The 23626-nt window shown below is 63.6% G+C and overlaps 3 protein-coding genes across 3 annotated transcripts; 2 read left to right on the top strand and 1 right to left on the bottom strand.

Moving 5' to 3' along the window:
- Nucleotides 1-3620: 3620 nt before the first annotated feature.
- Nucleotides 3621-8073, bottom strand: SFTPC (surfactant protein C). Its single transcript, XM_041424729.1, has 11 exons — nucleotides 7920-8073; nucleotides 7691-7840; nucleotides 7431-7571; nucleotides 7247-7357; nucleotides 7005-7105; nucleotides 6538-6575; nucleotides 5148-5440; nucleotides 4544-4900; nucleotides 4356-4466; nucleotides 4173-4283; nucleotides 3621-4054 (listed from the first exon to the last, which is right to left on the bottom strand). The coding sequence occupies exons 1-11, from the start codon at nucleotides 7962-7964 to the stop codon at nucleotides 3959-3961; spliced, it is 1554 nt and encodes a 517-aa protein (XP_041280663.1). The 5' UTR covers nucleotides 7965-8073; the 3' UTR covers nucleotides 3621-3958.
- An 822-nt stretch (nucleotides 8074-8895) lies between these two features.
- Nucleotides 8896-12654, top strand: LGI3 (leucine rich repeat LGI family member 3). The gene is made up of 8 exons (XM_041424844.1): nucleotides 8896-9160; nucleotides 10430-10501; nucleotides 10596-10667; nucleotides 10753-10824; nucleotides 10904-10975; nucleotides 11243-11412; nucleotides 11500-11664; nucleotides 11762-12654. The coding sequence occupies exons 1-8, from the start codon at nucleotides 8940-8942 to the stop codon at nucleotides 12577-12579; spliced, it is 1662 nt and encodes a 553-aa protein (XP_041280778.1). The 5' UTR covers nucleotides 8896-8939; the 3' UTR covers nucleotides 12580-12654.
- Nucleotides 12655-15288: 2634 nt separating this feature from the next.
- On the top strand, nucleotides 15289-19360 carry REEP4 (receptor accessory protein 4). The gene is made up of 8 exons (XM_041424827.1): nucleotides 15289-15426; nucleotides 15985-16057; nucleotides 16662-16738; nucleotides 16841-16961; nucleotides 18055-18168; nucleotides 18263-18395; nucleotides 18483-18637; nucleotides 18725-19360. The coding sequence occupies exons 1-8, from the start codon at nucleotides 15395-15397 to the stop codon at nucleotides 18788-18790; spliced, it is 771 nt and encodes a 256-aa protein (XP_041280761.1). The 5' UTR covers nucleotides 15289-15394; the 3' UTR covers nucleotides 18791-19360.
- Nucleotides 19361-23626: the final 4266 nt, after the last annotated feature.

Here is a 23626-nt window from a genome sequence, read left to right on the forward strand (position 1 = left end):
CGGGCGCAGGGCTCGGAGCGGGGCCAGCGCCGGGGGGGCGGCGGGGACGGGGACGAGGACCTGGCCTGCAGCCTCCGCTCCTGCCCCTCCGCAGCCCCCGGGCCGGGGCTGTCCCGTCCCGTCCCGTCCTGCACCCCCGGGTCCCGTTTCGTGTCCCCCGGTACCGCTCGTGCTCTCTCCGGTACCGTCCCATATCCCCGGTACCGATCCTGCCGAGCCGCCCCGCTCCCGTTCCATTTTCCCCGGTACCGATCCTGGTCTCCCCCGGTCCTGCTTCGCTTTTCCCGGTCCCAAACCCACCCCCCGCCCCCCAGAACCGATCCTCACCCGCCGCTCCGTCTCTCCCGGTATTTCTCCTGCCTCACTCCGGTCCCATCCGGTGTCCCCAGCCTCGTTCGTGCCACCCCTCGGTCCCGTCTCGCATTCCCCGGTTCCGATCCAGGCCCCCCCGCAAGCCCTGGATCAGTTCCGGCCCCCCAGTATTCCCGGGACACAAATTCCACGTCTCCCAGCACCCCTCTGTCCCCTTCAGGGCCACCCCGTGTCCCCAGCACCCCCAAATTACCCGGTCCCACACCCCGTGTCCTGCTCTGGCACCCCAAATTCCCACACACATTCCCCACATTTCCCAGTCCTGGACTCCCAATCCTGCATGTCTGCTCCTTCACCCTCATCCTGCACCCCAAATCCTGGCCAGCACCCCAAGGACTGAACGAGCAGCCCAGGAGCTGGGAATGGTGGGGAAGGAGCCTGGGAGCAGGATGAGCACCCAGGAGCAGGATGAGCACCCCAGGAAGGTTGGGTGAATGGAGGAACACCCCAAAATCTGGGCCAGCACCCCAGGAAGGGTGACCAAGCACCCCAAAAGTGCGATGACCACTCAGAGGAGGGTGTGTGAGCAGCCTGGGATCAGGATGAGCAGCCCAGGGTCTGGAAAAGCACCCTGGGAATGGTGGGGAAGAAGCCTGGGAGCAGGATGAGCACCCCAGGAGCAGGATGAGCACCCCAGGATGGCTGGGCGAGTGGATGAGAACCCAAAAGCTGGGCAAGCATTCCAGGAAGGGTGGCTAAGCACCCCAAAAGTGGGATGACCACTCAGAAGAGGGTGTGTGAGCACCCTGGGGTCAGGATGAGCACCCCAGGAGCCGGGTCAGCCCCTCAGTGAGTGTTTGGGGAGCAGAGGGAGCCCCCAAGGGTGGCCAAGGCACAGAGACACAGCCCTGTCCCCTTGCAGTGGCCCTGCCTGGGACATTCCAGCCTGGCAATGCTGCAGGAGGATCTGGCTCATCCCGTGCTGCTCCTGCAAACCCATCCCTCTCCTCTCACCGCGCTCCCAGACTTGCATCCACTTCACATTTTAGGATTTTAAGTGTTTCCTGTGTCTGATGACCTCCACAGGGACACGCTGGGTGACACCAGCATCCAGGCTCTGCTCCTTCCCTGCCCACCAAGCCCCCAAATCCCCTTTCCCTCCACTTTTGGGGATCCCCTGCATCCAGGGCCTGCCTGGTTCCCACCAGGAGTGACGGAGTTTCCTTCACCCTTATCTCTGTGTCCTTTTCCTCCCCCATCAGGATCGTCCCAGGATGTTTTCCTCCTTCTCCCTTATTGCAAAACCCACATCCAGCAATACTTTCCTCCTCAAAGCAGATAAATAAACCCTGCAAAAGCGACTCCGTGTCCCCGCTCTGCCCCCGCCCTCACGTCACACAGCGCATCCCAGGGACGGGAATTTGGGGAGCAACTGCTGGATTCCACTCCCACCTCAAGCCCTTCTCCCAGGAAGACAAACAAGCCTTTGGAATACTTCTTGTTTCCATCCTGCTCTCGGGCTGGGGAGGATGTTTGCGGGCCGAGTCCCTGGATGATGTCAATCCATGATGTCAGGGTCCAGCCGTTGCTTTCCACCCTGAGATCGCCCCTTTCTCACGGAGCGCTCCGGGGGAGCTGAGCCTCGCCGAGGAGGCTTTTCCCAGCCCGGCTTTCCCACGGCAGGCTCGGCTCCTGGGAGCCTGGAGGCCGCCGGCCACCAGCATTGCAAGCTGCAGCCCTACCTAGAAGAGGAGCAGGGCATCCCAGTCGGCTTGAGAGTCAGGATGGGAATGTCTTCATGCCAGGAGCCCTGGGTGGATGTCACCTGGCACGGGCACGCGGATTCCAGCGCTCCTACCTCAGCCTGCCCGCCCTGCAGGGCTTCCTTGGCATCCTGGAATGTCAGGTGGGCGATGCCAGGGCCTGGCACGGGCACAGCCGTGAGGGTGGGGGACACTGGGAGCTGCCAGGAGCATTCCTGGATGCCATCCTCAGCTCTTTTATTCCCAAAACCTCCACAGCAAAGAGCAGCCCGGGGTGTTCCCAGTGCCTTTCCCCCATGGAACCAGGATCGGTGACCCCCAGGGAGACCCCTGTGCATGAGAGACTGGCACGGGATTGTCCCCTGTGCCACTGTGACACAACCCAGAGGGCTGGAGGGTGGCTGCTCCTCTTCCCAGGGATGGGATCCCCCACTCCCAGCACCTGCTGGGGGGTTTTACTCTGATTTCCCCTGCCAGGACCCCCGAGGTCCCCACTGTGCCGCAAACCTCTGAAAATCGGGATACCGGAATTATTGCACAAGGACCTGATCCTGCCAACTTTCTGTCACCTCCTCCATCTGCTCCGGCCTTGGGGGGAGGCTGAGGGAGTCTGGGGGTCAGGGAGGGTTTGGGAGGGGACACCCCGGAGCTGCAGGAGGCCCTGGATGGCTGCCCCAGCTCCCAGCCAGCTGCAGTTGTGCTTTCCCAGCACGAGCAGCTTCCCTGGTGCCAGGAGGGGGAAAGGGGGCTGGAGCCAGGTGTGGGGGCAGTGGGGGGCTGGTGGTCCTCACTTTGGGGCTGGTGGGCTCCCGTTCCCGGGGGATTGGATGGGCTGCTCCGTGTTTGTCTCAGCCCCAGGCCAATGTCCTGATCCCAATAACTCCTGGTCCTAATAATGCCAGAATCCCATCCTAATAAAGCCTGATCCCAGTAAAATCATGGTCCTTGTAACTCCTGATCCTGACAGAGCCAGCATCTCAGTCCTAATAGTGCCTGATCCCAATATCACCAATATCCCATTCCTAACAACTCCTGATCCTAATAACACCAACATCCTGATCCTAATGATTCCTGATCCTAATAATTCCTGACCCTAATAGTACCAGCATTCCTGTCCTAATAACACCTCAGTCTAACAACGCCTGATCCCAACACCAGCTCCCTCATCCTGAAAATCCCAATAACTCCCAATTCTTATCATGCCTGATCCTGATAACTCCTGATCCCAGCAGCCTGTCCTAAATCACCCCAGTGCTAATGATCGCTGTCCTTTCGGCACAGGCTGTCTCCAGGAACAGCTCCCAGACCTGGTTCCTGCCCTTCTCCTTTATTCCAGCCTGGCAGAGCACAGACCCATTTTTCAGGCCAGCCTGGCTGGGCCAGCTCAGGTCATGCAGCCACGCTCAGGGGGATCCTCAATGAGCCCCAGGCCGTGGCTTCGACAGAAATTCCCCCAAAATCCAAGCCCGGAGCCCCTCAAGGCGTTTTTAAGGCAGGGGGAAGGCGGGAGCTGGCGGGAGTGAAGAACTGGAACGGAGAATTGTGTTTTCTTTAAATGTCATGTTTTTTTAAGCTCATTTTTGCACTTGAGTTTGGCGAAGCTGAGAAGACTTAAGTGACAAACCAGCTGTCCCCCGGCACAGCGCAGACACCCCCGCTCCGCCCCCGGCCCCGCGCCCGCAGCCCCCCCAGCGCCGACCCCCTGACCCCTCCTCACCCCCCGCACCCCAAAATTTGGGTGGAGGGCGCGGGGGCGGCCGCAGAGGAGCTGCCGATGCTCCCAGTGGGGCTGTGCCTGTCGGGGGTGCTGCGAGGCAAAGCTGGCGCTGTGGGGGTGCTGCCGGGTGGGCGGGGGTCCCGCAGCCCCCTGCCCACCCCGCGGGCTAAGCCCAGTACACAGGGAGGAGGCTGCACAGGATGCCCGCCGTGGTGCCCAGGAGGGAGCGGTCAGCCAGGGGCATGGAGATCCTGTCCTCAGCCTGCACAGAGGGGGACAAAGGACATTCTTCATCATCATCTTCATCATTCCTCCCCTCAGGGAGGGGCTGCACAAGGCGCTGAGCCCCCCTGACCCCCCCGGCCCAGCCAGGTCCTCACCTGCCGGCGCTGGAAGGTCTCGACCACGGTGTCCAGCCCCGGGATGTTGTCCTTGTCCACGCGGGTCATGTAGCAGGCGCGGTGCAGCCGGGCTCTGTAGCTCACCAGCAGCTGTTGGAAGCCAAACCCCGGTCAGCTCCATCCCATCTCCCCCTCCCCGTGTCCCCAGAGACCCCCACTCACATTCTTGTAGTCGTAGATGACCGTGGCCGCGTTCCCGTCCCCGCTGTCCAGGTAGAAAGTGGCCGCGTCCTCTTCCCAGGCCGGTCCGGCCCACATCCCGCCCCGCAGGACCTGGAGGGGGCCGAGGGGGGATCTCAGAACCTGCAGCAGCCCCTTCCCTTCCCCCGGGCATGGGCGTGCCCACTCACGGTGTCGGCGTGGCGCTGCTCCACGCTCAGCCACATCAGCAGGGCGCCGGCGATGACGACCACCAGCAGCACCAGCACGACCACCACGATGAGCAGGCAGCGGAGGCGGCCGCAGCTCAGGAGCTTGCGAGGCAGGTAGCAGAGCAGCCGAGGGACGAAGCACAGCGACTTCTTGAGGCAGCCGGAGCAGCTGGCGCAGCCGGGACACTTGGGACACTTGGGGCACTTGGGGCACTGGCAGCACTTGGGCAGGCAGCAGCATTTGGCGCAGCACAAGCTGCATTTGGTGCAGCATTTGGCGCAGCACGTGGCGCAGGGCAAGCAGCAGCCTGGGCAGCAGCAGCCGTTCCCCGAGTCCTGGGGGTGCGGGAAAGTGGGGGGAGAAGGGCTCAGGGGGTGGAGGTGGGAAATGGGGGGTGCGGGAGGTTGGGGGTGGGATTGCAGCTGGCATCCCGCTGCCCCTGGGCACTGGGAATGCAGCATGTCACGGTCCAAACCCCCATCCTGGGCACTGGTGCCTTGCTGGGATAAACTGGGCAAAGCCCCGTGCCCAGCTGGCTGCAGGGACACCGCGGTGTGGCAGTGCCACCCAGCAGGGACTCACCTCCTCTTCAAGCACCACCTGCTTCATGCTGCTCTCCATGGCTGCCTCCTCCTCCTCCTCCTCCTCCTGCTCCCATTCCCAGCCCAGCCTGGCTGCAGGGACTGGGAACTTTATACTGGGGCACTGGGGTGGGGACCCTGTGAAGGGTTTGGTGGCCCTGGGGTGCAGCCAGGCCCTGGCATGTGACCCACTCCACTGGTGTTTGCTGAGCGCCCACTCCCAGCTGGATCCCCCTGGGAACCTGCTGCTCGAGAGGCTCCGAGGCCATTGGGTCAAGGACCCTTGTCCCCAGGCTCAGGGACTTCTCTGCTGCCCAGGAGCGAGGTGGCAGGGCCAAAGCAAACCCTCCAGGGTGGAGCATCCGGCTGTGGCTGCGCCCGAGGCCAGAGCTGGCTCGTGTCCCTTTGCCACCTCGGGCACCTGGAGCTGCTTGATGTGGCAAGGAACAAACAGGACATTAAAAATTTCCTGTAATCCTCAGGGATGGGGTGGGAACGGGGTCACCATGGCGTGGGGAGTGTCCCTGTCCCTCATTGCTCCTGGGGCTGCTCGGACACCGCTGCTGGTGGCCTTGGGTGCTGGCAGAGGTGCCCACAGTGTGGACTCATTTGGGGTGAGGGGGTCCCAGCTCTGGAATGTCCCCCTCAGGTGGGAGGGGGACACTGCTGAGCCTTGGTTTGTTCATCCATGAGCCCCTCCTATACCTGGGACCCCTCCAACCACCCGTGAGACCCCCAACACCCCCAATACCGACTGGGGGGTGAATGCTGCCTCTTTTCCCAGGGAGTCAAGGGCTACGAGAGTCCCTTGAGTGGCTCCTGGCTGTTTGTTCTGTCCCCATGGGAGCCCTTATCACCTTCCTGGCCCATGGCACCCTCTTGACCCAGCTCCTTATCACGGTCAGGGTTTTTTGGGAAGCAGAGCTGCTGGCTCTGAGTCAGCACATGGAAACCTGCAATGTCCCTCCTGTTCCCAGCAAAGTGTCACCCTCTAGAGCTGTGACCCTGCTCTCTGCCTGTGTCAGTGACTTTGGGGACAATACTGAGTTTACAGCTCTGGAAAGATCAAATCAACTTCCAGGGGTCTCTTTTTCCCCTCCCAGCCATGCTGCTCCTCTGTTTTTCAGTGCAGCACTTGGAAATGGCCCCAAAGGTTGCTCCCGGCTGATGAGGGGGCAAGAGGGGCTGGAAAGGTTGGGAAAAGGGGGACGATGGGGATGGGAATGTGGGGGAGCTGGAGATGGAGCAAGGGGATTGTGGTGTCTGTGGTAACCCCTGGTTCCCACTGGGGACGTGGCACAGTCCCTCTGTCCCCACCTGCATGAGGAGGGGACAGGGTTGGGAACATTTCCTGAAGGGAGGAAGTGCAGAGGTGGCTCCTTCCTCCTCACCCTCCATCCTCCAGACTGGGGGGACACAGATAGGGACACTGGGGGGACACAGGTGGGGACAATGGGAGCATCGTGTTCATTTCTGCTGCTGTCCCCCCGTGTTTGATCCCTCCCAACATAAGGGATTCCCCTCCCCACCCTGCACCCCACAAGGGGACATCCCTGAGACACCGTGTCCCTGTCCCCAGCACCCAGGAAGGGCAAGAGCACACTTGGAGGCGGGGGCACAGGCTTTACTTTGTAGACAGAAGCAAATCCCAAAGCAAATCCCACTTTTCTTAGGATCAGAGCAGCGGGAAAGCCGCGGTGCCAAGCGACAGTGGGAGGAGCACCCCCGTGGCGGGGTGGCTGTCCCCGGGATGGGGACGAGGAGGACGAGGAGAGATTCCCGGCTATCCCGCCTGGGAGGGGACAGTGGGGGACAGCGACATCCCCGTCTCGCTGTCCCATCCCGCTGGAGCTGCTGCTACGCCCAGAACACGGGGACGGCGCTGCAGAGGATGTTGATGGTGGTGCCCAGGATGGAGCGGTCAGCCAGAGGCACGGCCTTGTCCCCAACGTCCTCATCCTGCAGGACACAGAGAGGAGCAGAGCAGCCGCCCTCGGCAGCCACAGTGTCCCCTCCAGAGGGGACAAACCCCCAGCCCCACATTTCCCAGGGGCTGGGCTGTGCTGAGCCCGGTGCCGCGGCGGGGTGGTCACCGCTCACCTGCCGGCGCTGGAAGGTCTCGGTGACAGCGTCCAGCCCCGGGAAGTTGTCCTTGTCCACGCGGGTGATGTAGCAGGCGCGGTGACGCCAGGACCTGTAGCCGACCAGCAGCTGTTGGCAGACAGAGCCGGCTCAGCTCGGCGCGGTCCTGCGGCCGTGGCTCGGTCCCCGTGTCCCCGCACACCTTGCTGTAGTCGTACACCACCGCGGCCGAGCCGTTGAGCCCGTCCCGCACCGCGAACGTGCCGCTCCTTCCCTTCTGGCTCATGGCGAGCTTCTGGGGGCTCCCCTCGCCGTCCAGCCCGTGGATGCTCATTCGCAGCACCTGCCAGGGGGAGGGGGCTCAGGGAGATCCGCGGGGGCTGCGCCCCGTCCTACAAAGCCGCGGTGCCGTCCCAAGCCCCTCCCGGGGCCGGTGGCACCGGGGTCCCTTGCTGCCCTCACCGTCTCGGCGTGTGACTCGCTGAGGTGCAGCCCCAGCAGGAGGAAGGTGACGTTGACCACCACGAGGGCCACCACCACCAGCGCCACCATCAGCAAGAGGCTCTTGAGCTCGTGGGGGATGCAGGGCAGGCGCGGGGACTCCGTGTACCTCTGTTGGGGACACGGGAGAGCCGGGGATGGCAGCGGGGGCTCAGCCCCACGCCCAGGGTGGGTGGTGGGTGCTCCTTACCGGAGGTGCCTCCTCCATCAGCGCCTCTTTAGAGCTGTCCTCCATCTCTCCGTGTGCTCCTGTTCCTTTGCCAGCCCGGGCCCGGGGGCATTTATGGGATCCCGGGTGGCCGGGGAAGGCTGGGGCCACTCCAGCTGCCGAGTGCCACTTGTGCTGTTTGCTGAGCCCGCAGAAGAGCCAGGGAGGGGACACAAAACCTCCGAGGGCCCTTCCGTGGCATTTGCCCTGCAGCGGTGGGGGTGCCAAGGCAAACAGCGGGCAGTGCCCGCCCTCCACACCCGGCGCGGGGCTGTGGCAGGAGGGGCCCCAGCACCCCCAGCACGTCCCCGGGGGGGGCTGCACCCCTGGCTGTGCACGGGCAGCTGTGTGAGCCCCCCCGGGGCCGGGAAGGAGCTGGCTGGACTCATTGTTCCCGCGGGCTCCGTGCCAGGGACGGCGCAGATGGACGCCTGGCATGGGAGAGATGGGTGCCTGGGACGGCCGGGTGCCCGGGGCGGCGTGGATGGGTGCCCAGAGCGCTGCGGCCACCGCGGGCAGGGGAAGGAGCGGGGGGGCAGCGCTGCAGCGCCGAGCTGGGGCAGCCGCTGCGGGGGCGTCACCCCTGTGGTGTCCCCCAATTCTGCGCCCCCCAAGAGCCGCCGGTGGCCGCCCCCCCCCCCCCCCGGGGGCCCGGTGGCCGCCCCCCCCCCCGCGTGGAACCCCGAGGTTGGTCGCTGCCGGGGACACGCGCGCACGGACACGCGTGCACGGGGATGCTGGCGCTGTCACTCAGCAGCATCCCTCCCTCCCTCCCTCCTTCCTTCCCTCCTTCTCTCCCTCCCTCCGTCCCTCCCGCAGCAGCGGGCATGGTGTGCTGCAGAGCCGCGGGTCAGGCACCCGCAGCCTCCGCCGCTTCTCCTCCACCCTGAGATCCCCGGGGGAATAAAAAAAAAAGAGAGGAGAAAAGGTTTTTCCGCAGCTCTCGGGCACAGCGGCGTTGGAGCAGCTCCCGGGATCAAGCAGGGATCAGGCCAGGGTGTGATGGAGCTGCGGCGCGGGAGGAGGATGCCGAGGGACCAGCTCCCCGCTCGCCTCCTCCTCCTCCTCCTCCTCGCCGTGGCCTGGCTCTGGCTGCCGGCGGAGGGGCGGCGGCCCCCCCGGCCTCCCCCTTGCCCCCCGACCTGCTCCTGCACTCGGGACACGGCATTTTGCGTGGACTCCAAGGCCGTGCCCAAAAACCTGCCCCCCGAGGTCATCTCGCTGTGAGTAGCCGGGGTGGGGACAGCGATGGGGACAGCGTCACATCGCAGGAGTGCAGGGCTGGCAGGGGCTGCGGGCGGTCCTGGAGGGACAGGGACACCCCTGCTGTGCTGCATCGGGGGGGAACGCGTGGCAGGGCGGGGTACGGTCAGAGCGGGGGGCTCCGGGGGAAGGAGGAGGCTGGGGACAGCCGGGGACATGTCCCTGTGTCCTGCGGTGCTGGCACACGCAGCCATCCATCAGTGCCAGACAGAGCAGGGCTGCAGCCTGTCCCCGCCGCGACCTTGGGGACCAGAACCCCGAGGGGAACGGCTGTGACCTTGGCGACCACAGCCTCAAGGGGACACGACGGAGGGGGGTCATGGTGGAGGGTCCCTGGGGACAGGGCTGTGCCCCGGAGCCTGGCACGGGGATGTGTGGCAGGTGCGGGTGTTTACACTGTGTGCGTGTGCTTGCACACCCGTTTGTGTGTGTTACACCTGTCTGTGTGTGCTTACACACCCGTTTGTGTGTGTTACACCTGTATCTGTGTGCTTACATACCTGCTCATGTGTGTTACACCTGTCTGTGTGTGCTTACATACCCGTTTGTGTGTGTGTTACACCTGTCTCTGTGTGCTTGCACACCCATTTGTGTGTGTTACACCTGTCTGTGTGTGCTTACATCCCCGTTTGTGTGTGTGTTACACCTGTCTCTGTGTACTTGCACACCCATTTGTGTGTGTTCCACCTGTCTGTGTGTGCTTACACGCCTGTTCATGTGTGTTACACCGGTCTGTGTGTGCTTACACACCTGCTCATGTGTGTTACGCCTGTCTGTGTGTGCTTGCACACCCGTTTGTGTGTGTTACACCTGTCTCTGTGTGCTTACATACCTGTTTGTGTGTGTTCACACACGTGTGTGTGCTTGCACACCCATTCACGTGTGTTCACACACGTGTGTGTGCACGTGGCCCCGGGCCAGGGGCTGCGTGTGTGTTACACCTGCCTCTGTGTGCTTACATACCTGTTTGTGTGTGTTCACACACGTGTGTGTGCACGTGGCCCCGGGCCAGGGGCTGCCGCAGGGCAGGGGCAGCCCGGGGTGGGTGCCAGCCCCCTGCACCTCGTCTCCTCCGTGTCCCCACACCGGGCAGGGTGGCTGCTGGGGTCCCTCTGCCAACGCCAGCACCCGTCACGGGCTGCCCTGGCAGGCAGCAGGGGACAGAGCCGTGCTGGGGGACACGGGGTGGCAGAGCTGTCCCCTCTCCTGCAGCTCCGTCTCTCCCGCAGGACCATGGTGAACGCGGCCTTCACGGAGATCCGGGAGGCGGCTTTCGCCCACATCCCCTCCCTGCAGTTCCTGTAGGTCTCCCGTGCCCCCCGCCGGCCATCCCGGTGCCCCCCTGGTGCCCACCCTGCCCGGCCCGGCGCTGACCCCTCCCCTCTCTCCTTGCAGCCTCCTCAACTCCAACAAGTTCACGCTGATCGGGGACAACGCCTTCGCCGGGCTCTCGCACCTGCAGTACCTGTGTGTGACACGGGGACAGGGAGGGCACAGGGAGGGCACACGGGGACCCTCGGGATGGCCCCGTCACTGTCTGCTCCCCTTCCAGGTTCATTGAGAACAACGACATCCAGGCGCTTTCCAAAGCCACTTTCCGCGGGCTCAAGTCCCTGACACACCTGTGAGCACCGGGGGGACACTGTGGGGGTGGCCCTGTCCCTTCAGGGATGCGTCACCTCCACAGCCCTTCTTGTCCCCAGGTCCTTGGCCAACAACAACCTGCAGACGCTGCCACGGGACCTCTTCAAGCCGCTGGACATCCTGAGTGACCTGTGAGGCTGCCACAGCGCTGGGGACAGCGGGCTGGGGAGAGGGTGACATCCCAGGGGCTGGCACTTGGGCAGGGTGCTGTGTGCTGGGGGTGACTCAGTGCCATCCCTCGTAGGGACCCTTGGGACACTGAGCTGGGGAGAGGTGACATCCCGGTGGGTGCTGGGGGTGACTCGGTGCCATCCCTGGCAGGGATCCCCAGCACACTGAGCTGGGGAGAGGTGACATCCCGGTGGGTGCTGGGGGTGACTCGGTGCCATCCCTGGCAGGGACCTCCGTGGCAACACGCTGGCCTGTGACTGCAAGATCAAGTGGCTGGTGGAGTGGCTGGAGAGCACCAACACCACGGTCCCCGCCGTCTTCTGCAGCAGCCCCGGGCAGTTCGAGGGACAGCGGATCCGGGACCTGGCGCTCGGTGACTTCCAGTGCATCACCACGGGTGAGGCACCGCTGTCACCTGTCACCTGTCACACATCAGCTCGCTCCTGGGCGTTCAGACCTTCACTGCCACCTCTCCCTGCTCCAGATTTCGTGATGCACCAGGTGCTGCCCTTCCAGGCGGTGTCGGCCGAGCCCTTCACCTACGCCAGTGACCTGTACGTGGCCCTGGCACAGCCCAGCGCCAGCAGCTGCTCCATCCTCAAGTGGGACTACGTGGAGCGCAAACTCCGCGACTTCGACCGCATCCCCGGTGAGGAACCGGGCCGGGGGTCCCCTCCTGGGCTGGGACCCTGTTTGGGGTGCCCTGGGACAGGCCTGGCCCTGGTGTGACGTGGTTCTGCCGCCAGCTCACTCGGCGGTGCACTGCAAGCCCATCGTGGCGCAGGAGCAGCTCTACGTGGTGGTGGCGCAGCTCTTCGGTGGCTCCTACATCTACCGCTGGGACACGGCCGTGGACAAGTTCATCAAGATCCAGGACATCGACAGCCAGAAGATCCGCAAGCCCAACGACATCGAGGCCTTCCAGATCGAGGGCGACTGGTACTTCGTCATCGCCGACAGCTCCAAGGCGGGCTCCACCAGCCTCTACCGCCTCAACCAGAACGGCTTCTACTCCCACCAAGCCCTCCACGCCTGGCACCGCGACACCGACGTGGAATACGTGGAGAACGACGGCAAACCCCGGCTGATCATCTCCAGCAGCTCCCAGGCCCCCGTCATCTACCAGTGGAGCCGGGCGCAGAAGCAATTCGTGCCGCAGGGCGAGGTGGGCGAGATGCTGGACGTGCAGATGGTCAAGCACTTCAGGGCCAAGCGGGAGCAGTTCCTCTGCCTCAGCCGCTACATCGGCGACTCCAAGGTGGTGCGCTGGGAGGGGCAGCGCTTCGTGGAGGTGCAGACGCTGCCGTCCCGCGGCTCCATGGTGATGCAGCCCTTCGCCGTGGGCCAGCGGCAGTACCTGGCGCTGGGCAGCGACTTCTCCTTCACCCACGTGTACCTGTGGGAAGAGGAGAAGCAGAAGTTCGCCAAGTTCCAGGAGCTGTCGGTGCAGGCGCCGCGGGCGTTCCGGGCGGTGCCGGCGGCCGACGTGCAGCTGCTGCTGGCGCCCAGCTTCAAGGCCAACACGCTGGTGTACCGGCATGTGGTGGTGGACCTCAGCCTGTAGCTGGCACCCGGGGAGCCGCCGGACATGCATGTGCCCGCCACCCCTTGCCCCGCCCCCTGTGCCAGCCCTCCACCTTCACCCAGCCCCACGGTGCCTCAGTTTCCCCACGGCGCTCCCGGTTTCACCCTGTGGGATGCGGGGAGGGAGGGTGGGACGCCCCTTGCGCTGCAGAGCTGCACCCCTGGGGGGGTGGAGAGGGTTTGGGGGGGGTCTTTGTCTGCTCGGGCCATGGGCTGGGAGCTGGTGGCAGGAAAGGAGGGGTGACAGCGGGCACGGGTGTGGCAGGAGGGGTGGGGGGTTCCCAGGACGCCGAGGGACTTTGGGAGGCTCCAAAGTGGATGGGATGGCCAAGGTGGATGTGGTGGGATGGCCCGAGGAGCATGGGGTGCTCCGAGGTGGATGCAGATGGGATGCTGAGGATGATGATGGGGTGTTCCAGGATGCTCTGAGGATGCAGATGGGATGCTGAGGATGATGATGGGTTGCTCCAGGATGCTCTGAGGATGCAGATGGGATGCTGAGGATGATGATGGGGCCCTCCAAGGCCAGCAGGATGCCCCGAGGATGATGAGGAGATGCTCCAGGATGCCCCGAGGTGGATGCAGCAGTGGGCAGTGGAATGCTCCAGGCCAGCAGCTCCTGTCCCTCTCCGTGCATTCCCAGCAGCTCCCCGTGCCCACGGCCCTGCTGCCGGGCAGGACCCAGCGTGCCAGCGGGGCGCCCGTGCCCACCGACCCCCCCAATAAACACACTGTGCCCCCCAGCCCTGCCCGTGTGTCCTTCCAGCCACGGGGTGCCCGCTCCACCCGACGTTCCGCTGCCCCTGGGAGAGGAAATTCCTCATTTTTGGGTGCTCCTGACCCCAAATGTGGGGTTTTTTCCAACAGAAACCTCAGCCCACCTCGGTGCCTGACATTCTGCTGCCCCAGGGAGAGGGAATTCTGCATTTTAGGGTGCACATGGGTTTTTTTCCAGCAGAAACCTCGGCCCACCTCGGTGCCTGCTCCATCCAACCTTCTGCTCCCCTAGGGGGAGGAAATTCCTCATTTTAGGGTGCACATGGGTCTTTTTCCAGCAGAAACCTCAGCCCACCTTGGTGACTCCTCCACCCGACATTCTGCTGCCCCGGGGAGAGGGAATTCCTCATTTTAGGGCGCACATAGGTCTTTTTCCAGCAGAAACCTTGGCCCACCTCGGTGCCTGCTCCATCTGGCATTCTGCTCACCCTGGGAGAGGGAATTCCTCATTTTTGGGTGCTCCTGACCCCAAATGTGGGGTTTTTTCCCCACAGAAACCTCAGCCCACCTCAGTGCCTGACATTCTGTTCCCCCAGGGAGAGGAAATTCCTCATTTTTGGGTGCTCCTGCCCCCAAATCTGGTTTTTTTTCCAACAGAAACCTCAGCCCACCTCGGTGCCTGACATTCTGCTGCCCCAGGGAGAGGGAATTCCTCATTTTTGGGTGCTCCAGGCCCCACAGGTGGTGTTTTTTCCAGCAGAAACCTCGTCCCGCAGCAGGAGGTGTTTCCCCAGGGAGGGGAGTCCCCGCTGGACTGGTTTTCCAGGGGAGCCTTTCCCTGGCTCCAGGTGGATAAATCTGCATGTGAAAAAGCACCAATTAAGCTCACAAATAAAGATCCTCTCTTGGGGAACAGGCAGCCCCGGGGCACGGATGGGTTTGGGGAGCAAACAGGGCATTGCCACGCGTCCCTGCCTCAGTTTCCCTGGCAGGAAAAAGCAGATGTGAAAGCACTGAAGGAAGGTTCTGGCACTTCCACGGTGGGATGGGGAATTTGGGGAACCCCGGGTCACTCTTGGGGCTGCAGGGCCAAGGGGGAGGTGGCCAGAGAGGCGACTCCAGCAGCTTTTATTTTTTTGGGAGCTCCACTCTTACAGTGGAGTGATCCCCATCGTCCTTCAGAGCACCAAAAGAGCATCACGCCCCCTCCAGACCCCAAAAAAATCCTTTAACATCAATTAGAGAGGCTCTCCCCTTTTTCCCTACAGTTTATTAATTTAAAAATTGTGTGGTTTAATATTTAAAAAGAAATATATTAGGGAATTAAATGTTATGTATTAAGGAGCATTTAATATAGATTACATATTAATATATTGCAATTAATGTAGTGATATTTGATATATATGGGGAATTTAAAACACGGCATTTTTAGGTATGTTTAGGATACTTATTGAAATGTAATATATATTTTTTTATATATAATTAATATATAGTGATATAATATATCTATATATTGATATATCATATATTATACATAGTCAATATATATTATATATTGATATTAGATATTATATACTATATATTATACATAAATATTATAATATTGTTATATTAACATAGAATATATGACATGCAATATAGAATATATAACATAATATATAATATACAACATATTATTATTTATTATATGTTATAGATTAGATATTTGATATTAGATATTAGATATTATAAAAATATATTAGCTATTATATAAATATATTGATATCTAATATATTTAGGGAATTTATAAAATGTTTTTAATTTATAAAGCTCCACGCTCCACACGTGAGTCACACGTTTAGGGGGCCCCGTTGCCCTTTTAAGAGGTTCTGTTGCCCTTTTAAGGGCATTGCCCTTTTAAGAAGCTCCGTTGCCCTTTTAAGAGCGGTCGGTGGGGCCCGGACAACGCATGCGCGGCTCGGTTGCTGCAACTTTCAACTTTTGGGATTCGCTCCCTCGGGGTTCGGGGGGGATTTGGGGGAGTTCGGGGGGATTCGGGAGCTCCAGGGGGGCGCAGCCCCGCCCCTCCCGGCAGCGCCATGGTGTCCTGGATCCTCAGCCGGGTGATTGAGTGAGTGGGGTCCGGGCGGTGTAACGGGGGTGGGGGGGTCGCGGGGATCCCCTGTTGCCGCTGTTCCATTCATGGAGATCCCCGTGCTCGGCCCCGGGGGCTCCTCTGAGAGACCCCCGGCGGGGTTTGGGGGTGCGACCCCAAATTTCCTTACGGGGGTAACCATCACCCCCCTCCCCAAAATGCCCCCCCCAAAGGGGTCCCTGAGCTGCTGCTGCCCCCTCAGCCCGCCCTGGGCACGGCTGCGGTGCCGGGGCTCCGCGCCCCACCCGCGGGCTCCCAGGGCAGGCACGCCGGCTGGGTGGCGGGGGCCGCTGCCCTCCCTCAGCGGGGAGCGAGCCCCAGCCCTGCCCCGCCCGGACAGGTCGGGCCGGTCCCGGGCCGCGGCAGCGACATGGCCGAGCCTCCCCGGAGCGTCCCGGGCCGCTCTGCGGGCCCCCGCGGGCCGGAGGGGCTCCAGGCCGGGCTGCGGCGCTGGGCCCGGCGGCTCTGCTGCTCCGGGCTGCTGCTGCTCTGGGCGGGCTGGCCGCGCTGCCTCACCCCCTCCCTGCCTTACAGGCTGCTCTTCGGGATGCTCTACCCGGCCTACGCCTCCTACAAGGCTGTGAAGACGAAAAACATCCGGGAATACGTGAGTCAAGGGCCTGGGGAGCCCTTTGCCTTGGGGCTTCTGTCCCCTCTTTTCCCAGACCCCAGTCACCCTCCTTTTCCTTGGGGCTCCAGTCATCCCCCTTTTCCTTGGGGCTCCAGTCACCCTCCTTTTCCTTGGGGCTCCAGTCACCCTCCTTTTCCTTGGGGCTCCAGTCTCCCCCTTTCTGCAGCTCCAGTCCCCCCATTTTCCTTGTGGTTCCAGTCCCCTCTTTTCCCGGACCACAGTCACCCCCCCACCTTTTTCGTGGGGTTCCAGTCCCCCCCCTTTCTGCAGCTTTTCCTTGGGGCTCCAGTCTCCCGCTTTCTGCAGCTCCAGTCCTCCCATTTTCCTTGGGGCTCGAGTCCCCTCTTTTCCTGGTTCCCCTTTCCGGGGTTCAGCCCCCTTTTCCCAGTCCCCCTTTTCCCAGTCTCCAGCCCCCCTTTCTGATTTCAGTCCTCCCTTTTCCAGTCTCCAGTCCCCCTTTCCGGGGTTCAGCCCCCTTTTCCCAGTCCCCCTTTTCCTAGTCTCCAGCCCCCCCTTCCAGGGTTCAGCCCCCCTTTTCCCAGCCCCAGCCCCCTCTGATGTGCTCCCCGTGGCCCCCCAGGTCCGGTGGATGATGTACTGGATCGTCTTCGCTCTTTTCATGGCCACAGAGACCTTCACCGACCTTCTCATCTCCTGGTGAGCCTGGGGAGACGCTGGCTGTCCCCAGACCCCCCAGATGTGTGTGGGGGGACCATGAGGTGCCTTTAGAACCCCCCATCTCCTGCCCCTCTCGCCCAGGCTCCCCTTCTACTACGAGGTGAAGATGGCTTTTGTCATCTGGCTGCTGTCGCCGTACACGCGGGGGGCCAGCCTGCTCTACCGCCGCTTCGTGCACCCCACGCTGGCCCGCAGGGAGAAGGTACACACTGCTGGGGTTTGGGGGTCCTCCTGCCCTGTTGGGGGGGGGTCAGCCCCCCCTCGAGTTGGGGTGCTGATACCCCGGGGATGTGGCATTGCCGCACGGCGTGGGAGGTGATAATGCTCAGGGAGTGGGGATGAACTGGGGGGTGACAGTGCTCAGGGAATGCCCCAGGATATGGCATTGTCCTGGGGGGTGACAGTGCTCAGGGAGTGGGGATGAACTGGGGGGTGACAATGCTCAGGGACATGGGGATGCACTGGGAGGGTGACAGTGCTCAGGGACATGGGGATGCGCTGGGAGGGTGACAGTTCCCTTGGAGTGACAATAACCAGAGAGGTGACAATGCTCAGGGAATGCCCCAGAGCATGGCATTGTACTGGGGATGACAATGCCCTGGCAGGTGACAATGCTCAGGGACATGGGGATGTACTGGGGGGGTGACAATGCCCTGGGAGGTGACAGAGCTCAGGGACATGGGGATGCACTGGGGGGTGACAGTTCCCTTGGAGTGACAATACCCTGGGAGGTGACAATGCTCATGGAATGCTCCAGGACATGGCATTGCCCTGGGAGGTGACAATATCCAGGGACATGGCGATGCCCTGGGAGGTGACAGTGCTCAGGGAATGCCCCAGAACATGGCATTGTACTGGAGATGACAATGCCCTGGGAGGTGACAATGCCCTGGGGATGACAATGCTCAGGGACATGGCATTGCCCTGGGAGGTGACAGTGCCCTGGAACATGGGGATGCACTGGGAGGTGACAATGCCCTGGCAGGTGACAATGCTCAGGGATATGGCATTGCCCTGGCAGGTGATAGTGCCCTGGGACATGGGGATGCACTGGGAAGGTGACAATGCCCTGGGAGGTGACAATGCTCAGGGACATGGCATTGCCCTGGGAGGTGATAGTGCCCTGGGACATGGGGATGCACTGGGAGGTGACAATGCCCTGGCAGGTGACAATACCCAGGGACATGGCAATGTCCTGGGGGTGACATTGCCCAAGGAGGTGGCCATGCCCCTGGAGGTGACAATGCCCCAGGCCAGCACCCTGCAGTGCCAGCATGTCCCCGTTTGTCTCTCAGGACATCGACGCGTTCCTGGTGCGGGCCCGCGAGCGCGGCTACGAGACCGCGCTGCGCTTCGGCAAGAGGGGCCTCAACCTGGCGGCCACCGCCGCCGTGCAGGCGGCCACCAAGGTACCCGGGAGGAAACCCCACCCAGCAGGGTGACAGGAGAGGGTGACGTCCCCTGCTCAGGGTCTGATCTGCCCGCTCTGTGTCCCCGACGCAGAGCCAGGGCGCGCTGGCCGGGCGGCTCCGCAGCTTCAGCATGCAGGACCTGCGCTCCCTGCCCGAGCAGGCCCCCGTGCACTTCCAGGACCCGCTGTACCTGGAGGAGCAGGAGAGCCTCCAGCAGCCCCTGGGTGAGCAGCTGGGGGGTCACAGAGAGGGGGGGCCCAGCAAAGCCCACGGTGGCCGTGCTGGAGCTGGTGTGTCCCCTCTGTCCCCAGCCTACGGCGCCGGCCTCCGCTACGAGAGCGAGTCGGACGATGAGGAGCTGTGGTCGGACTCGCAGGTGTCCCCCTCAGTGTCCCCACGCCGGCATCCCAGGCCTCTGTCCCGCAGCCAGAGCCTGAGAACCCTGAGGAAGAACCCAGGAAAAGAGGTGACGTGGGAGGAGGACACAGGGTGTGGGGTGGGGCTGTGTCAGGGGGTGCTGACTGTCCTTGTCCCTGTCCCTTTCCCTGCCCAGGGCTCTTCGCGGCTCCTGCGCAGCCGGGCCAGGAGGAGAGCGGCTGTGTCAGAGCAGGACAGCTGAAAATGCCAGGAAACCTCTGCCAGGAGGCTGGAGAGGAATTTGCTGCTGCGGCATCAGGAGGCAGCTGTGGCTCCTTGCGTCCCCTGGGGAGGCTCCTTGTGTCCCCAGGGTGGCTCCTTGTGTTCCCAGGGTGGCTCCTTGCGTCCCCTGGGGAGGCTCCTGCGCCCCCAGAGATCCTCGCACTGTAAATCCCTTCCATGTGGCCCCTCGAGGAGGGGGGAGCAGCTCATCCCCCCACTCCCAGACCCCCCAGCTCGGTGCTGGCGCCTCTCCTGTGGGGTCTGGCCCCTCCTTTTCCCCCATGCCATGAACACTACAGGCTCCCCCCTCTCCTGCTGCCATGGTGCCTTATTCACAACATTCCCGTTCCCCTGGGAGCCAGGAGTGGATGTGCCTTGTCCCTCTGAAGCCAAAGCCATGGCCCCTGCCTGGGGCCCCCCCCAGACACAGACTGACACCCCCATACTTGAGCCCAGAGCACTGGGCAGCACAAGGCTTTTAACATCCCCCTCTCCCAAAAAGAGGGTTTTGTACCTGGAAAAATAAATGTTTGTTGCAGACTTTGGGAAGCAGGAGTTGTCCCAGAGCCTTTCCCCCATATTTCAGGTTCCAGAATCCCTGATACCATCCCCAGACTCCTCCAGGAAAGCTTCCTGAGATTTTTTCCTTTGAAGGAAGCTGTACCCTCAGGGATCCATCCAAGACTCCCTCCAGGCATCTCCCAGAGCCTTTCCCCCACATTTCTGGTTCCAGAATCCTGGATAGCATCCCCCAGTTCCTCCAGGGAAGCTTCCCGAGACCATTTTCTCATTTGGAAGGAACTCCATCCTTGGAACTCCCACCCCATGCTCCTCGCAGGGTCTTTTGCCACCCTCTTTATGTCCCCGAGGCCGCGGTGACATTCCCAAACTTCCCGGAGAGCCGGGATCCCTGCAGTAGCCTCGTCCCCCACGGCGTGGCAGCAGCAGCCGGGACACCCGGGACACATCCCTGCATCGTCCCCTCTGCCTGCCCCATCCCTCCGGCAATCCCGGCTCCTTCCCGGGGGGCTCATCTCCCACCGCGGTGGGCGGCACGGCGCGGAGGTGGCACAAGGTGCCTCTGTGGCCTCCCCTGGCCCCGGCTGCCCGCCTGTCCCGCGGTGCCCCTGCTCCCTGGCATCAATCCCCTCGCTCCCAATCCTGCCTGCCCTCGCCCCTGGGGCCAGCTGTATTTTTAGCCCTTGGCTGCTGCCCGATTTCGGGGGTCTCCCCAGGGCAGCGGGAGGGTCCGGGCCGGGCTCTGCGGGGCAGGCAGGGGTGTTGGAGCAGATTAGGTGGAGGTGGCTGGATTAGCCCCGTAAAACTGCCTGCGAGACGATTACTGAAAGCAGCCGAGAAGGAAGGCTGGGTGGGGACAGCGAGGGCCAGGGGGCTGCCTGTAATCCCCTAAAGCCGCTTAGGGAGCGCGGTTCCTCCAAGGATACGGCCCAGGGAAGCTGCTGGGGCCACCTGGGGGTCAAAGGGGGGTTCTTGCGTCTTGGGGTGCTCCCAGGTGGGCTCACGGCAGCGTTGGAGCCTCAGTGTTGCATCCCTGGGGTGCGGGGTCACGGATTCCCAGCTTGGGGAAACTGAGGCACGACACCGGCGCTTTCCCAGGGGGGCAAAGCGGGGTTCTGGGAATGAACAAAGAGTTTTGGTGTCCTGCTTCGGGAAACCCGTGCGTCCCCCGGGGGCTGAAACCCAAGGAGGGGACAGGAGCCGGGCGGGGTGGCGCAGCCCGTCCCCCCGGGGCCGAGGCAGCTGCGGCGGTGCCAGCGCTGATGGCAGCTGTGTCAGCGCACGGGCCGGTGCCAGGCTGCATCAGCAGAGCCCTAATCCCCCCCGGCTCGCCTGGCACCGCCCCAGAACAGCAGTTTAAGCGCCTGACCTGAGCTCGCCCGCTGCCATCGTCCCCTCCGGGGAGGGGCTGCCAGGCTGAGCCGCGGCTGGCAGCGCTGTGGGGACCCCCCCCTGTGTCACCCCAAACCCCCGGGCAGGGTTTGGGTGGCTGCAGTGGGGGGACAGCGGGGCTGGGGGGGGGTAGGAGGTGACACGATCGAGGGGGGCTCAGGGGCTGCATTCCCAGCGGGTGCAGGGAGGGGATTGTCCCCTCTGCTCTGCTCAGGTGAGACCCCACCAGCAGCTCGAGGGTCCCCAAAGTCAGAGGGACGTGGAGCTGCTGGAGCCAGTCCAGAGGAGGCCACGGAGCTGCTCCAGAACTGGAGCCCCTCTGGAGCCAGGCTGGGAGAGCTGGGGGTGCTCACCTAGGGAAGGGAAGGCTCCAGGGGGAGCTCAGAGCCCTTCCAGGGCCTGAAGGGGCTCCAGGAGCGCTGGGGAGGGGCTGGGGACACGGCAGGGAGGGACAGGACCCGGGGAATGGCTCCCTGCCTGCATCCCTGGGAGCTGGCAGGGGAGCCGGTGACGCAGGGCTGCTCTGTGCCAGCTGACAGGGACACTGCTGACGCTGTGCTGCCAGCCCCGGGCCCTGGTGCCCCCGCTGCCCGTTCCTGCAGGGCCGGGGGTGCCAGGACTGAGCACTGCGGGGGTGTCACCCACCCCGTCTCTCCCCGGGCGCTGCAGGGTCAGGGAAATTGGGGTCATCACTCCTGAATGGGATTTACCTCCCCGGGGAGCTGCTGGCTGCTTGGGGTGCCACCCCCAGAGCCCCCTGCACCCCCCAGCCTCCTCCTCACCCTCCCCACCCCCGGGAGCAGCCTGAGCCCCCCCAACCCCACCCTGGTGACACCGAGTGACATCCACACTCCTGCAGCCCCCCCTCCTTCCCTGCCCCATCCCAGCTCACCTCACCCCGCTGCCTCTGCGGTGGGACGCTCCTGCCATCCCCGGGCTGCCCTCCTCCCCCCAGCCCGGCAGTTTGGGGGTCCCAGGTGAGGGTGTGACCCCCCGGTGCCCACGGGGCTCCCCCCACGGCTGTCCCCTGTCGGTGGCCGCTGCCTGAGTCAGCTGTTGGGGCCGGAGCCATGTGAGGCCGAGCACACATGGCTCCCCGCGCGGCACCGCGCTGTATTTTTAGCAGACGGTATCAAAAGCATAATTATGTCTGTTGTTTAAACGCAGCCTCTTTTCTGGCAGCCCCGGGAGCTCTCAGCTGCCTCCTGCCGCAGAGGGCAGCGAGGGCGGGCTGAGGAGCCGCGGGCGGGGGGGATGAGACCCCCCTCCCTCCCTGCCTCCCTCCCTCCCCAGCGCTGCCGCGCAGGTAAAACCTCCCCTCCTCATTCTGGGGGGGCTCCCGCTGCGCCCCCACACCGCGTCTGAGGCGCGCACATGCCCCCAGGCTGCCGGTGAGCCGCTGGTGAGGATGAGGAGGAGGAGGAGGATGGCGAGGAAGAGGATGACGGGTGGGAAGCGCGGCGGTGGCGGGAGGGGTCGGGAAAAGGGCGTTCGAGGTGACGGGAGTGTGGGAGGACACAGCTGAAGGAGCGCTGCTGCATCCCCCCCTCCTCCCCGCAGCCGCCTGTCCCCCCGGGGACCCGTCTGTCCCCAGCCAGCCCGCGCTGGCACCGAGCACGGTTCCGGCTCCGTGTCCCTGCCGTGACACCACGCTGGGCGTTGGGCTGAGGATTTTTTGGGCACCGCAATCCCCAGGCTGGTGGGGAGCCGGGCATCACCTCCAGGACGAGCTGTGCACCGCGCTCTGGGGACAACACAGCATCTCCGGCCACCAGGGGAAACTGAGGCAGAGCATTTCCAGCCGCCAAGGGAAACTGAGGCAGCGAGCAGAGGCTGCCCACCGCTCCTGTCCCGTGTCACCGCATCAGCTGGCCGTCACCACGGCAGCCCGGCAGCGCGCTGGGGACGCCGGAGGGGCCCGGGCTGAGGGCAGGAGCCGCCGGGCGCTGCCAGGTAGGTGCTGCCAGGGGCGCGGGCAGCTGGCACCCGCCGGTGCCGCACGCAGGTGGCAGCGGGCTGCCCGTGTCCCTGGCTGCCGTCCTAAGCCCTTGGCCCCGGGGTGAGCTTTTAATTACATCAAGGTATTTGAAGCCGGTTCCCGGCGCTGGGTAAACAGGAGTCCCGGGCACGTGGAGGGGGGGCCGGGGGTGGCACAGCACGGGCACCGTGCCCCCGCAGCGGGGCTTGCCGGGACGGCTGGTCCTCGCCCGGGGAGGGAAGGAGGGATGCGGGGACGGCAGCATCCGGCAGCATCCATCACCTGCGGGTCCTCCGGCGTCCCCCCCGGCATTCCCGGGCCGCGCGCGGGGCTGGCACAGCGACATGGGGGACACCGGCACAGGTGGGTCTGCTGCGACATCCCGCCGTGCCCTCTGACGCGGACCAGCCGCTCCTTCTCCTCGCTCCTTCTCCTCGCTCCGTCCATCCCAAGCTTTGCCTTGAGGGCGTGCGGCACCCGGGAGGGGGCGAGCCGAGCCGAGCCGAGCCGGGCCGGGCCGGGCCGGGCCGGGCGCGTTGGGGGTGTCGGGAGCGGCCCCAGCCCGGGGGGAGCGGCTCGCCTGTCCGCGGCGGCGGAGCGAGCGGGATTAGCGATGCTTACTCACCTCCCTGGGGAAAAGCGGGAGATTAGGGCCGGGAGAAGTGTCCGACCCTGCGGCGGCGGGGCCGGACGGGGCCGTGAGGCTCTCCGGAACCGGCACCGGCACCGGGGAGGTCGCCCAGACCCCGCCGCACCGGCAGCCAGGGCTGGAGGGGAGCGCAGGCTGCCAGAGCAGTTGGGCTGTGGCCCTAATTCCCAGAAAGCTGCTCGTGTGGGAGTGAGTGTCCTCCCGTGCCCTCCGCTCCGCCGCAGCCTCCAGACTCCTGAAGGTTTGACGTGGTTTTTTTTTTCCCTTTTTTCTTTTTT

Source organism: Onychostruthus taczanowskii, unplaced genomic scaffold (assembly GCF_017590055.1).
Source record: "Onychostruthus taczanowskii isolate IOZ18803 unplaced genomic scaffold, ASM1759005v1 scaffold84, whole genome shotgun sequence".
NCBI lineage: Eukaryota > Metazoa > Chordata > Aves > Passeriformes > Passeridae > Onychostruthus > Onychostruthus taczanowskii.